General features: G+C 40.1%; 1 protein-coding gene and 1 pseudogene across 1 annotated transcript; both read right to left on the bottom strand.

Annotated features, from left to right (window-relative positions):
* Positions 1–2,492: 2,492 nt before the first annotated feature.
* Positions 2,493–8,552, bottom strand: LOC146936670 (uncharacterized; annotated as a pseudogene).
* Positions 8,553–9,920: 1,368 nt separating this feature from the next.
* LOC146936669 (uncharacterized) lies at positions 9,921–11,339 on the bottom strand. The gene has a single exon (XM_085749266.1). It carries the CDS (start codon positions 11,337–11,339, stop codon positions 9,921–9,923), a length of 1,419 nt encoding a protein of 472 aa, XP_085605392.1.
* Between the last annotated feature and the right edge of the window lie 3,308 nt (positions 11,340–14,647).

Genomic DNA, 14,647 nt, shown 5'->3' with positions numbered 1-14,647 from the left:
TCATGAATAGTGAAAAGTAACCCCTTTTTCTTTCCCCCTAACGGCTATATTCCTCCCTCCTTCTATAAATACTTCACATTCACCTCTTATTTTTCACAACCTCCATCCATATATTTTTTCTTAAAATGGCTATATTCCTTCTCATTGTCATCACCCTACTTGCATTCGTTCTTCTACTCATCGGTATCTTCCATTATGAAGAAATAGATGAAGAAATGGCGTTGCTAAGAGAGATTGAAGTCGCAATAGCGGTGTTGCTTGGTTTACCGTTACTGGTCCTGACTTGGACTATGGAGATTTGTTCTCGTAGAAATCGCGGTTAGAATAATAATCTCTGCTATGAAATGTATTTTATTTTTTTTTGGTGTGGCTGCTGGAATTTGCGAGAATCCACCCGACTATTGATAAATCTTTGCGAGAATCCACTCGGCTTGGTAAGAGTTCGCCGGAATCCAACGGGCTCATAACGAGTGACATCTCTGGACCAGACACACTGGGGATGACACTTTTGATGATAAGAAGGTAAATGCAAGATGTTCGTTTATAGAAACTTGCGGCTTGACACCATGATAAGTAAAGACCGGACTGAGGAGACACGACCGAAATGAGATTCTAGGTGACTGATGTAGTTATGTATGAATGATGTTGTATACGTGTTATGTATGCATGAATAAATGAAATGTGAAAATATTAATGTATGAATATATGATTGTTATGAATGTATGAGTGTATGAATGTATGCATGTATGAACGTAACTTGTATGACCCATTCATTGTACGAACTCGATGAGACGGGACATGATTGGTAAAGTGGGAGGTGGACCCACGTTTGCAGTACTACACACTCAAAAAGATTTCCTTGAAGATGATTTTATTGTGAGCAAAGTATCTCTAGATGTCTTATGGGGAGAGAACCCATCAAAAGTCTGGAAGAAAGTCGCCATTTGTAAACCTATACAGAATGTTCTTTCATCAACACACTTTAGTCATCGTGCCCCCTTTTTCTTCTTTGGTGTAGTGTTTAGCCAATGCTTGTTTGACAAGGTTTAACCATTATTGAGGACAATGTTTGAGGCATGCTTCTTTTACTCTCGAGTCCTAAAAATGTGCTTGTTTGTTTATGTTTTTAAGAGACATGAAAAAGTTTTAAGAATTTTGCTTTTAAAATATCATCATCAAAAAATATAGAAGAATTTTGGGAAATAGAACAAATGAGAATTTCAAGTGGAGGGGCAAAGGCTCAAAATTTATTATTTGAATGGTGGCCTACCAATGGCGCGACTCCATAGATTTTACAAAGTTTGAAAAAAAAAATGGTAATTTGAAATGGAGAGGTCTATGAAGCCCGGATACTCCAAAATGGTGCCGTACCCGTGTCGGATACGTATCGGATACCGATACTCCGCGGATACTCCCGGATACGTATCTCAGAAGTATCCGAATGATTTAATTTAATTTTTATTTAAAAATATATTGGATACCTTAAGGATACGTTAAGGATACTCCCGGATACGTATCCCAGAAGTATCCGAATGATTTAATTTAATTTTTATTTAAAATGTTTATTTGTATTTTGATCACAAGTATTAATTTTTGTAAATTGGGATCATTATATTGGGGAAAATGCTAGATATCAAGAATGGATTTTCTTGATGAATTCAAGAATGACATGGCAGAATAATCACCCTTAGATTTTAATCTTATTTATTAAAGTTTCTTAAAAAAAATATATATAACACCCACCATCCCATGATTTCCGGCCAGGCTGAGATTTTATTGGCTAACATTAATTTCGGGACAATTTCTTGATAAAATCTTTCTTGATAAATAGCATTGCTCTTATATTGGCCATTACTTGAAAAGGGTGACTATCTTCATACTACCTTGGTATCATTATAGTGCAGGTTGTTTATATGGTATGTTTTGGTTTAAAGGATATCTTAGTTGGTGAATGGTCTATTGTATTTTGACTTGGTGTAATTAGTTTTAAGATTTCACGCTATTTATTTTTTGTGCGTTTATGTCTAATATATATATATATATTAAAAAAAATTGTAAACGTATCCAAGCCGTATCGTATCCTAAATTTGAAATTTTTGACGTATTCGCGTACCCGTATCGTATCGTACCCGTATCCGTATCCGTATCGGGGCTTCATAGGGAGAGGTACATTGAACTTCATAACCCTATCCTCCCTAACAACTTTGAATTCCACTGCTTTATGATGCTTCAGATTGGAGATTCTTTGATAGCAGGTATGCCCGAAGTGGATGTGCCTGACTGGATGCAGTTACTTTGTCTTTTTCTTTCAATCCTTAATTTTTCCATAGACCGCCCTTTCGGGTTTTCGGCCTATCAGGATGATGATTTCTGTTTAATGTCTCTAATTTTTGCCTGGACCGCCCTTTCGGGTTTTCAGTCCACCGAGACGCTCATTTTTGCCTAAGCCGCCCTTTTCGGGTTTTCGACTTACCGAGCTGTTCTTATAATTTTTAGACAAAGTACTTCTTGACTGCATTTGTGTTTATAGGACGTGGAAGTTCTTCAACATCCATGTTTTGAAGAGTCATGGCACCGCCTGAGAAGGCTCTCTTGACAACATACGGGCCTTCATAGTTAAGCGTCCACTTGCCCCTGGGGTCGGGTTGGAAAGTCAAGATCTTTTTTAGCACAAGATCACCTTCTTTGAATTCACGGGGACGAACTTTCTTGTCAAAAGCCTGTTTCATCCTCTTCTGATATAGTTGTCCATGACACAAAGCAGTCATGCGCTTTTCTTCAATCTGATTCAACTGGTCATATCTACTTTGAACCCATTCAGCCTCCATTAAAACTCTCATTGAAGGAATCTCAACTTCTACGGGAAGTACCGCCTCCATGCCATATACCAAAGAGAAAGGGGTTGCCCCTGTTGATGTGCGTACCGAAGTACGATATACGTGTAATGCGAATGGAAGCATCTCATGCCAATCTTTGTAAGTCACTACCATCTTCTGGACGATTTTCTTTATGTTTTTATTTGCAGCCTCGACAGCACCATTCATTTGAGGCCTGTAAGGCGAAGAGTTATGATGCTCAATCTTGAAATCATCACACAGTTCTTTCATCATTTTGTTGTTCAAATTTGTCCCGTTGTCTGTAATGATCCGGTTAGGGACACCGTAACGGCAGATAATATGATTCTTGATAAACTTGACCACCACTTGCTTGGTCACATTAGCATAAGATGCGGCTTCAACCCATTTGGTGAAATAGTCAATAGCCACTAGAATGAAGCAGTGCCCATTTGAAGCTTTTGGTTCAATCCTTCCAATCGTGTCAATGCCCACACAGAGAAAGGCCACGGAGACGAAAGAACATTGAGTGCAGTTGGCGGCACATGAACCTTATCGGCATAGATCTGACACTTGTGACATTTTCTGGCGTGCTTGTAACAATCATCTTCCATTGTCATCCAGTAATAGCCTGCTATCAATATCTTCTTGGCCATTGTATGTCCACTAGAATGAGTTCCGAAAGATCCTTCGTGTATTTCATGCATCAACAGATCCGCTTCGTGCTTGTCTACACATCTGAGTAACACCATGTCAAAGTTTCTTTTATACAAAATGTCCCCGTTCAGGAAGAAATTTCCAGATAATCTTTTTAGAGTCTTCTTGTCTTTGTTAGATGCTCCGAGTGGATACTCTTGACTTTGAAGAAAACACTTGATGTCATGGAACCATGACTTGTCATCAACAACTTCTTCAGTAGCGAATACATGAGCAGGTCTCTTGAGACGTCTGATACGGATCAATGGCACTTCATTCCAACGATTTACTTGGTACATCGAAGATAAGGTAGCTAGAGCATCTGCCATCTGGTTCTCATCACGAGGTATGTGGTGCAACTCAACTTTGTTGAAGAAGGTCAGTAATCGTCTTGCATAGTCTTTGTAGGGAATCAAGCCGGGGTGGCGAGTTTCCCATTCTCTTTTAATTTGATTGATTACAAGAGCTGAGTCACCGTAAATGTCGAGGTTCTTGATCCTCAGATCGATGGCTTCTTCGATACCCATAATACATGCTTCGTACTCTGCCATGTTGTTTGTACAGTCGAATGTCAGCCTGGCGGTGAAGGGGAAGTGTGCACCCTTAGGAGTAATAATGATTGCCCCAATTCCACTACCATAAGCATTAACAGCTCCGTCGAATATCAGACCCCATCTTGATTCAGGATCTGGACCTTCTCCGAGTGCCGGTTCGTCACAATCTTTCATCTTCAGATACATAATCTCTTCATCGGGAAAGTCGAACTTGATTGGCTGATAATCTTCAATCGCTTGGTGAGCCAAGTGATCTGCAAGGATGCTACCTTTGATTTCCTTTTGAGAGCGGTACTCAATATCGTATTCGGATAATAACATCTGCCACCGGGCAGTCGTTCCTGTCAAGGCGGGCTTCTCGAAGATGTACTTGATCGGATCCATTTTAGATATCAACCAAGTAGTATGACTAATCATATAGTGACGGAGGCGTTTGGCAGCCCAGGCTAGAGCACAACAAGTCTTCTCAAGCATGGAATATCGAGACTCGCAATCAGTAAACTTCTTGCTCAAATAATAGATGGCGTGCTCTTTTCTTCCAGTTTCATCTTGTTGTCCGAGCACACAACCCATGGAGTCTTCTAGCACAGTCATATACATGATCAATGGTCTTCCTTCAACTGGAGGGATGAGAATCGGAGGTTCTAGCAAGTATTCTTTGATGGCGTCAAACGCTTTCTGGCAATCTTCTGTCCATACAATACTTTGTTCCTTGTGGAGTAGCTTGAATATCGGTCCACACGTTGCAGTCATGTGAGAAATGAACCTAGAAATGTAGTTCAGTCGTCCGAGTAACCCTCTTACTTGTTTTTCCGTTTGTGGAACGGGCATCTCTCTGATAGCTCTAACTTTGTCGGGATCGACTTCAATACCTTTCTGACTGATAATGAAGCCCAAAAGTTTTCTGGATCTGACACCGAAGGTGCACTTGTTAGGATTCAGACGGAGTTGATACTTCCTCAGTCGCTGGAACATCTTTAGCAGATACTCGACATGCTCCTCTTCAGTAATTGACTTGACGATCATATCATCCACATAAACCTCGATTTCTTTATGCATCATATCGTGGAATAGAGTAGTCATGCCTCTCTAATAAGTAGCACCTACATTGATCAAACCAAATGGCATGACTCTGTAACAGAAAGTGCCCCACGGTGTAATGAAAGATGTTTTCTCTCTGTCTTCGGGTGCCATCTTGATCTGATTGTAGCCGGAGAAACCATCCATGAAGGAGAAAACTTTTGATTTGGCAGTACTGTCAACCAACACATCAATATGAGGAAGTGGAAAATCGTCTTTGGGACTAGCTTTGTTCAAATCACGGTAATCAACACACATTCTGACTTTACCATCCTTCTTTGGAATAGGCACTATGTTGGCAAGCCACTGAGGGTATTCTGATGTAACAAGGAAACCTGCATCAATCTGTTTCTGTACCTCTTCTTTAATCTTGAGGTCCATATCAGGGCGGGATCTTCTTAACTTCTGCTTGACCGGCGGGTATTCTGGCTTCAAAGGCAAGTGGTGCACCACAATATCAGTATCTAGACCCGGCATATCTCGGTAAGACCAAGCGAACACATCAACATATTCTTTGAGAAGTTCTATTACTCGTTTCTTGACACTTGCTTCAAGTGATGCCCCAATCTTGATTTCTTTCTTGTCCTCTTCGGTACCCAAGTTGATCACCTCTGTGGCTTCCCCATAAGGTTGAATGGTTTTTTCTTTCTCGTTCAAGTAGCTGAGAGATCTCGTCGGGAATCTCTTCATTCTCTTCTTCTTCTGCCTCATACACAGGGGATTCAAAGTTGGGAGATATCATAGGGTTATGTTGTTCGAATGGTTCATTGATGTTTAATCTGCACATATGATTGATGATTTTAGAAAATGAGTGAAATGCAGATTTTTCGAAGGTGATTATATATATTTTTTGGTTTTTTGGTATTACCATTTTTTCAGAAAATGCACAAAAGCAAAAGTCGGGAACAAAACGACATTTTTATTTGATTGATGATAATTTCTTGAAACAAAAAGCCCTAGATAGATTCACTTTCGCTTGGGGCGGGGCGAAAGGATTTTTTTTTTTGAAAAAGCATAAAAAACAAGCAGATGCATTACTTGGACAAATGAGCAATAAAAGGAACGTCGACGGCCACCCAATTATGGCTAGTCCCTCCTTGTGTGACGAAAATAAGCGGCACCTCTTCAGGATTGTCTTCAATAATAGCATTGGTCTCTGACGGGGGATGAATGAACCCGACACTGTGGAAAGCACCCTTGATAGTACTTTTGGCTGGATGGATGACGACCCTTGTCTTGGGAACCTCTGTTGATGGAGAGAAACCGAGACCTTCTCGACGCTTGTTTTCTGGCAGGTTCAAAACTTGTCCCCAGCCTGTGGAGTCACCCTCTTGAACAACCCTTTGCGCATCCTTAAAGGAAGAGATGGATGCCCCAGGCTTCTTTGTACTCTGATCTTCTATGGTTAGCCCTTGGAATGACGTTCCATCTGTAGTATCAACGCCAATAAAAGAGAAAGACGACAAATGGCTCACTAGCAAAGCCTCCTCTCCTCTAACAGTCACTAGCTTCCCGTTCTTCACAAATTTTAGCCTCTGATGCAACGTAGATGTCACTGCCCCAGCCGCATGAATCCAAGGCCGACCCAGCAGGCAACTGTATGCAGCTTGAATATCCATCACCTGGAAAGTAATCTGGAACACTTCTGGCCCAATTGTAATAGGCAAGTCTACTTCTCCTCGAACCATCTTCTTCGAACCATCGAATGCTTTTACCATCACCGAGCTTAGTCTCAGAGGTGTACCCTGGTAGGAGAGTCGATCAAACGTTGTTTTGGACATCACATTCAGTGATGAGCCAGTGTCTATCAGCACATTTGACAAAGCATCAACCCCACAATTCACGGATATATGCAGTGCCAAGTTATGATTCTTTCCTTGTTCCGGGAGCTCTTTGTCGTTGAAACTTAAATTGTGACATGCAGTGATGTTCCCCGCTATCCCGCTGAACTGATCAATAGACACATCGTAATCCACAAAAGCTTGTTCTAACACTCTCATCAAAGCACCTCTATGAGCTTCAGAATTTAGCAATAAGGACAATACAAATATCTTTGAGGGTTTTTGTAGCAATTGATCGATTACCTTGTACTCACTTTTCTTGATCATCTTGAGAACTTTATCCAGATCAGAATTGATCCCGCTAGACTAGATCGTTTCTTTGTTTGTACTAGGATCTTTTGCTGGTACGGGTTCAGGCACCGGAACACTAGCTTTCTTTGGGAATAATGTAGGAATGACGCGTCCATTTCTCAATACTCTGCTATCTTCAACAATGCTGTCTACAGAAGGCAAAGGTGGTATTGGAATCTTGTGTCCGTCCTCCACTATTGTGGCATTGTATTTGTAAGGTATGGCTTTCTGGGAAACATGAGGTAAGGGTCTTGGTAAATAGATCACTAAAGGAGCAGTGGCTGACTTTCGACCGTCGTAAAATATCTCCAAAGGCTCTTCTAGAGTTATAACGCATACATCTTCACATTTTCTTTCAACAACAAGCTCTCCTTGGTCCAAGAGTCCTTGAATATCATATTTTACCTTCTGACAACCCCATGGATTTAGGAGGCACACTTTGCAGACATCGTGATCACGTTCAAAGAGGTTTGCTTCGCATAACTTGGCATGTGGTGGGACCAAAGGTGTTCGGATGTGTTGAACGTCCAGAATGAGGTCAGTCTTTTGGCAATCTTCGACCATGTTGACTGCTGCAGCACCATGATTTGGCAATGGATTGGTTTGAACATTTGGCGCTGAGTCTGTAAAGGTTAATCTTTTGTCATTGATTAGCCTCTGGACCGCGTTCTTAAAGCCATAGCAGTTTTCAATATTATGTCCTCGGCCCCCCTGATGAAAAGTACAAGTTTAGTCAAGTCTATACCATGTTGGTAGTTTTTCTGGTACTGGGGAAGGTGCTCTAGTTTGGACCAAATTCTTTCTGAGTAAACCTGGAAGTAACTCTGCATAGGTGATGGGGATCGGGTCAATTTGCAATCTTTGTCGAGTTTGTTGTTGTTGGTAGAGTTGTGGGAGATTCTGTTGATATGGTTGTTGTTGATATGGACGTTGTTGGTATGGTTGTTGGGGTATTGTTGAGGGTATTGTTGTTGGGGATATTGTGGGAATTGAGGCTGGCTATTTGGTGGTTGAATAGTATTGGCAGTAGGTGTGATGGCAGCAACATGTTGATATGCCGGATAGTGTTGTCGGGTTCTCTCGTTGGTCACCATACCGACTTCCTGTTCATTCCTCCTTGGAAAATTGATACCATATTTCTTCGTACCACTAGTAGACGCACCATCTTTCACTATTCGTCCTTCTCGGACGCCTTCCTCTACACTTACACCCACACCGACCATCTCCGCGAAGCTCCTGGATGCGTTCCCTACCATTTTCCCATAGTAGAATGGACTGAGAGTTCTCATGAATAACTTGGTCATCTCTTTTTCTTCCAACCATGGGCTAACCTGTGCGGCAATATTTCTCTATCGATGAGCGTACTCCTTAAATGTTTCTCTATCCTTTTGAGTTTCAGCCTGGAGGTCACCTCCATCTAGCGCCATGTCTACGTTGTAATCATATTGTTGCACAAAGGCGTCACATAAATCCTGGAAACTTTGGATGCTTGTTTTGTCCAGGTTCATGTACCACTTCGAAGCGGGGTTAGCCAAACTTTCTTGGAAAAAGTAAATGAGGACCTTATCATCTTTAGCATATGCAGACATTTTCCTTACGTACATTGTCAGGTGGTCTTTCGGGCAGTCGTCTCCCTTATACTTTTCAAAGTCAGGTACCTTGAATTTATGGGGTATTTGGACATCTGGTGCCAAACAGAGGTCGTAAGCAGATCTCCCGTAAGCTTCTTTTCCCTTTAGGGCTCTCATTTCCCGATGCATCTCTTCGTACTTTTCTTGTAAGTCTTCAACCCTGTCATGCCCCCCACATTCCTGGAATGGAAGATGGGTTCCTCTTCTTGTGGTGTAGTATGAACAACGGGTGCTGAGTAAGTGATAGCAGTTGGAGGGACCATGGTAACTTGCTGAGGAACATGAGTTGCATGTTGAAAAGTAAGCATTTTCGCTTCACAAGCAATGGGACGGAGTATCTCGCCAGCAGTGAGAGGAGGGAACCATGGCGTGGGACGTTGTGGCGCAGAATATGTCAGAGTCTCGACACATACCGTCCAATCCGGGATAGAAGAGGTAGTAGCTTCGGCTCGAATCCTGATAGGAGGAGGAGGTGGTGGAGTCTGTGCTACTGCCAACAGCTTTACCAAATTGGTTAATTCTTCCATCTTTGTTTTCATGTCTGCCAACTCATCCAATTTGGTGTTCATGGTTGTTACCTCTTCACGGAGTGCTAGATTCTCTTGCTCGAGAAGATCCATCTTTCTCTTTACGGTTGCTCGAGTGTAATGAGTACGCGTAGACTGGTGGAGAATACGTCGGGCCACTTTTGTAAACGAGCTTACCTTTGTGGAAAAGAAAAAAAATTGTGTGAGACTTTGAATTTTGAGACTATGAAATGCAAAATGATGTATGATGTTATGCAAAAATAGACACATTTTTTTTATTTATCGAAGGACTTATAAAAGCAATTTTGTAAACATTATAAAAGATAAGGGATAGACTTACAAATAGAAACAAGATAATTCCCTTTTTAACAAAACTGAGCCAAGGGATAGACTCTAAAGTACATAACAGAAGGCTATAAAAAAAAAAAGGAAACAAACTGGGAAACTCTTGAGCTCCTGAAGTAGACTACTCCCCAAAGTCTGGGTGTGCACTTGCAAAGAGATCCATGCGTCTCTTCTTTCTCCCAGGACAAACCTTGTCAAGTAAATCCTGGTTCTCCTGGACAACGGCTTTTAACTTAGTGTTTTCATCCTTTTCCTTGCGATTAACCCGAATCTGCTGATCTAATAAATTCTTCACAGTATCATACTCTCGCTCCTTCTCGCGGTACTTTCCTTCCCACATGGACTTCTCACGCCTTTCGATGTCCAGTTGCTCCTGATATCCTCCCAAGGACTCAAGAGGTAAAGGTAAAGGTATAGCTGGAACGGTTGAGGTCACAAGTCTTTGTCGAGGGTAAGGCATCTTTAATTTATTAGCTCGATCGATGACCCATTGGACATAAATTTCATGAGCGATAACCGACCTCTTTCCTAGCTGATTTCTATCTTTCCTGACAATGGAATACCAAACTTTCTCGAACTGCGCTCTTTGATTCCCATCATCCTTTTTATAGAGGAAGAAATCTCTGTCTAGGATGAGGTACACGGGATTCATCTTCATATAATACCCAAACTGTCGTCTAGCAAGAACCGGGCTATAACTAATTCCTCCACGCGTACCGAGAAGAGGTACGTTGTTGAAGTCCCCACAACTATTAATGACAAACTCTGGGTCACAAGCTGGGTTAAACCAATCTATGTCTTTCGGGGTCCAAGTCATGAGGTTCTGAGACCAGGGGAGACGTTCTGGTCTAAGCTTGGGACAAGGTAGGTGTGAAGTAATCCAGCGGTGGAGTAAAGGTGTACAACAAACGATGGTCCCTTTTTCTTTACGAGTGCGTTCATGAATAGAAACATAGGTGTCGGCGAGCAAAATAGGAACCGGGTTTTGGGTTAAGAAGATCCGAATGGCATTCATGTCAACAAAATTGTCAACATTTGGGAAGAGGACCATACCATAGATAAGCAAGGCGAGGATAGATTCAAAAGCAACGGTCTGGGATTTCTCAAAACAAGTGGTGGCTTTTTGGTGAAGGAAGTTGTATGGTAGGCACTGGAGACCATTTTTGGGTGTGAATTCATTTTTTATATCAGCTACCTCAAGGTGAAGGGCCTTTGCGATGGTAGGAATTCTAGGAGTGAGTCCAGAGGTATGAAAGGGTACTTCGTTGAGTACGGGTAAACCAACCCAATGAGAGTACTCCTCTAAAGTAGGGACAAGCTGAAAATCTGGGAATGTGAAGCAATGATAGATTGGATCGTAGAACTGGACTAAAGTATTGAGAAGTACCACATCCACTTTTGTCCTGAGAATATCGAGTAAATTACCATATCGTTCTTGAAAACGATCCGGATCCTTCAACATCTTTGTCAAACTCTTTAAACTCTCTACATCCGGACTTTTGAATTTATACCCATGAGTTCTCCTTCCAACACCTTCCATATCCTATGATGTTTACAAAAACTTACATAAGTCCTTCGATATTTTAATGGATGGAAAAAAAATATTTATGGATGAATGCATGTATGCATGATTTATGCTACACAAATGGTGAAAACATGGTGAAGTATAAGTCCATAATGTTGGAGTCAAGGGTATGTACGCCATTTGGTAAGGACTATGGTTTCATTTGTACTTGTAACAAGGGTTCTACCAAGTTCCCAAAGTCCAACCCCCTCCGAATTTTATCGGATACCGAGAAAACACCCGGTCCAATAACGTTCGTAGGAAAGTCCCGTTTGAGTGTAGTATCGCGTGTCGACTAATTCCGAGAAAACACCCGGTTAGCCACCGCACTACGTCCTAAAAATCCAAGATGGGTTAAGGGTTACTAAAGGTCCTTAGCGTTCATCGGAAACTTAAGAGTAATAAAGTCTAAACGTGAAAACACACGCCGACATATATTACTTCAAGCTCCTCCGCTAAGTGTGGTTATCTCACATGTGTCAAGACACGAGTATACCCTCGGTATGACACTATGGGTTTACCACTCCTATCTTATATTTCTCTCAAGCCCGGGTTAGGACTTATCTCACCACTCATGTTTAGGAAAGAAGGAACAAGAAGGAAGAACATATATACACGTAATTTCCATCAATTTTTTTTTTTTGCAAGTTTAGCACAAAATTTAAATAATGCCAAGTTGTGCTTAACCCTCTTACTTTTAATCCCCAGTGAAGTCGCCATTTCTGTCGCGTCATTTTTCGGAGGTCAAGCCATTTGATTGGCTTTTGACTCACTAAATTATTTTACGACTAAACATTTAATTCTTTTCAAAAATAAGTGGAAAAAGGTTCAAATACCACATTTTTTAGGGATTAAGGGTTCGGGGGTTGGTTATATTTAGGGAAGGTTTTAAGCACCCTAAATATTCGTAGTACTCTACGAGAACCTCTTGATTTTATTTAACTTTTGTGCTATAAACTTGCTTGCTTAAAAAAATGGAATTTGAAATGATGAAAGAAAATAGAGACCTAATTTATCTACATTTTTATTGATTTGGAAGGACGCACGTCCTCTGCCTACGTACCCGTGAAGGATCAAAACCTCGTAGTTCGGGATTGAAATTGACGTTTGATTTGTTTTGTGTTTTTTTTTATTAGTTTTGAAAAAGGTTTTAAAGTGAAAAGAAAGCCAAAGTGAGAAATGAGTATTTGTTTGTGTTTTTAATATTGAAGAAGAATGACTCAAAGTAGAATTAAGATTGATTTGATGATTTGATTAAGAAAGAAAATAAAATTCACGATCACTTGATTTAAGATCAAGGTTTGTTTAAGAAAATATTTTGTGATTTTTGATATATTTGCATGTTTTTGTTGTTTTGGATAATAAACGAAAATTGAACTAACGGAGCAATAAAGATAAATGCGCGTGGACTTGTAGTGACGTTGGATCACTACATAGTCCCTAATAATAATATATAAAGCGATAAATAAAACACACGCACACGCACACTATTTTTCATTTTTTGTATTACATTTGACCTAGATACATTCTAATTCTATGCAATAAGATAAATGACAGAAATTTAAATATGCATGTGATAACAATAATAAACGTGATGCAAAATAAAATAAAAATGCATAATAAAATAGAAATGCATAAAGAAAATAAAAAGGAAATAAAAGAGACTGGAGATTCAGAATGGGCCGTTGATTTGATCAACGGCTCTGATCAGATCAAGAGGTGAATGTTGCAGGCTGTTGGATTGAGAATCAAGGGTCAAAGGTGCGTGGGTGCATGGTAAGACCATGCACCTTCACGCACCGAATCCCAGTGAGGTACAAGTACCCTTTACGTGTTCTTTTCTTTCATTTCTCTCAATTTCTTCTCTCTCTTCTCTTATTTCTTTCTTCTCTTTTCTTTCTCTCACTCCCTCGCGTCTCTCTCTGTAGGTTCTTCTTCTTTAATTTTTTTTTAATCTTTTTCTTTTCCTCTTCTTATTTTTAAACTCTCAAAATCAAACCCTCAATTTTCTAGATCCACAAAAAGAGTGAAGTTGACTACCTTTGTTGTTTTCTTTGGATCCGGAACGGCCAAGAAGGATTCGGTGAGGAACTGTCTGTGGTTTGTTGTTATACGGTTTGAGATGTTGTATGGGTTGAGTTTTTTTCGATGAAGATGATGATGTAACACTGCTGGTTTGGGTTTGTTGGATTAGTCTACGTGCTGGCCGATTGAATCAAGTGTGTGTTCTTATGATGACGGGTTATGTTGATGTGGGTTTTGGATTTGGGATAGTTGTGTTTGTTTGGGTCTGTTGTGGTGAACTTGTGCTGTGGAAAATTGCAGGTTTTGTGATGTGTATTTTTGCTCTTTGTGTATGAAACTGTCTCTGTTGTGCGTGTAGGTTTTTTTTGAAAATTCCTCTGTGAATTTTTCTTGTGTTTCTGTCCTTGGCCGTCTTGGATTTTTTTTTTGTGTGTAATGTGTGCTTGCAGATTCGACTCCCCTTCATTGTTGAAGTTTATCCTCTATTTATAGAGGGATTTGGAGCTCAAAGCATTAAATGTTTGGTTCCTAATTGTCAAGCTTGGATGTGCTGTGTATGACTTTGGCTTTCACATTTGCCATCCATTTCAATTGTTTCTGACATCTTTGAACTTAACCACCGCAAGCTATCTCCATAGGCATGGTAGCAGTGAAAATTCAACATCTTTGCTTTGATTTCAAGATTATTCAGCTGAAATGATGGGATCGTGCAAATGATAGATAGATTGTGTTGGATTGGGATGGAGGAAGAGACACGTTTCTTGGCTGGCTTGGGGAGGAGAACAGACTTAATTTTGGACAATTGATATAATAATAATAATAATAATAATAATAATAATAATAATAAATAAAAATAAAGAAACTTAAATAAAAGTAATTAACTTAAAATTTAAAATTGAATAACTACAAAAAAAATATAAAAACTAAAAATAATAAATTAAAATTGAGAGAAGAGGGCCTGACTCGAAATAAAAAATGAGGTATTTTAAAATACCTCTCTGCCGAATTTTTTTCGCTGAAAAGTCAAAGACTGATCAGGGCCAAAGGACACGTGTCGGTGTATGAATGTGTGATTCTTAGGTCAAAAATTGGGGTATGACAACAATATTGCTTGATTCAATCTTCTCTCTTACAATTTAAAAAGTTTAAGTCTCTCTCAATGTTTGGTCTTATTATAAACCCCTAGATATACCGCAATAAGCAACACGACTTAATTATCACATCTAAGTGTCATTGGTCATGCTTCTTTGAGTCGAAGT

This window comes from Medicago sativa, chromosome 3 (genome assembly GCF_051527215.1).
Source record: "Medicago sativa cultivar Bolivia chromosome 3, Bolivia_mono, whole genome shotgun sequence".
Lineage (NCBI taxonomy): Eukaryota > Viridiplantae > Streptophyta > Magnoliopsida > Fabales > Fabaceae > Medicago > Medicago sativa.
Note: the sequence above shows the minus strand (reverse complement) of the source record. Positions and strands in the feature narration are given on the sequence as shown.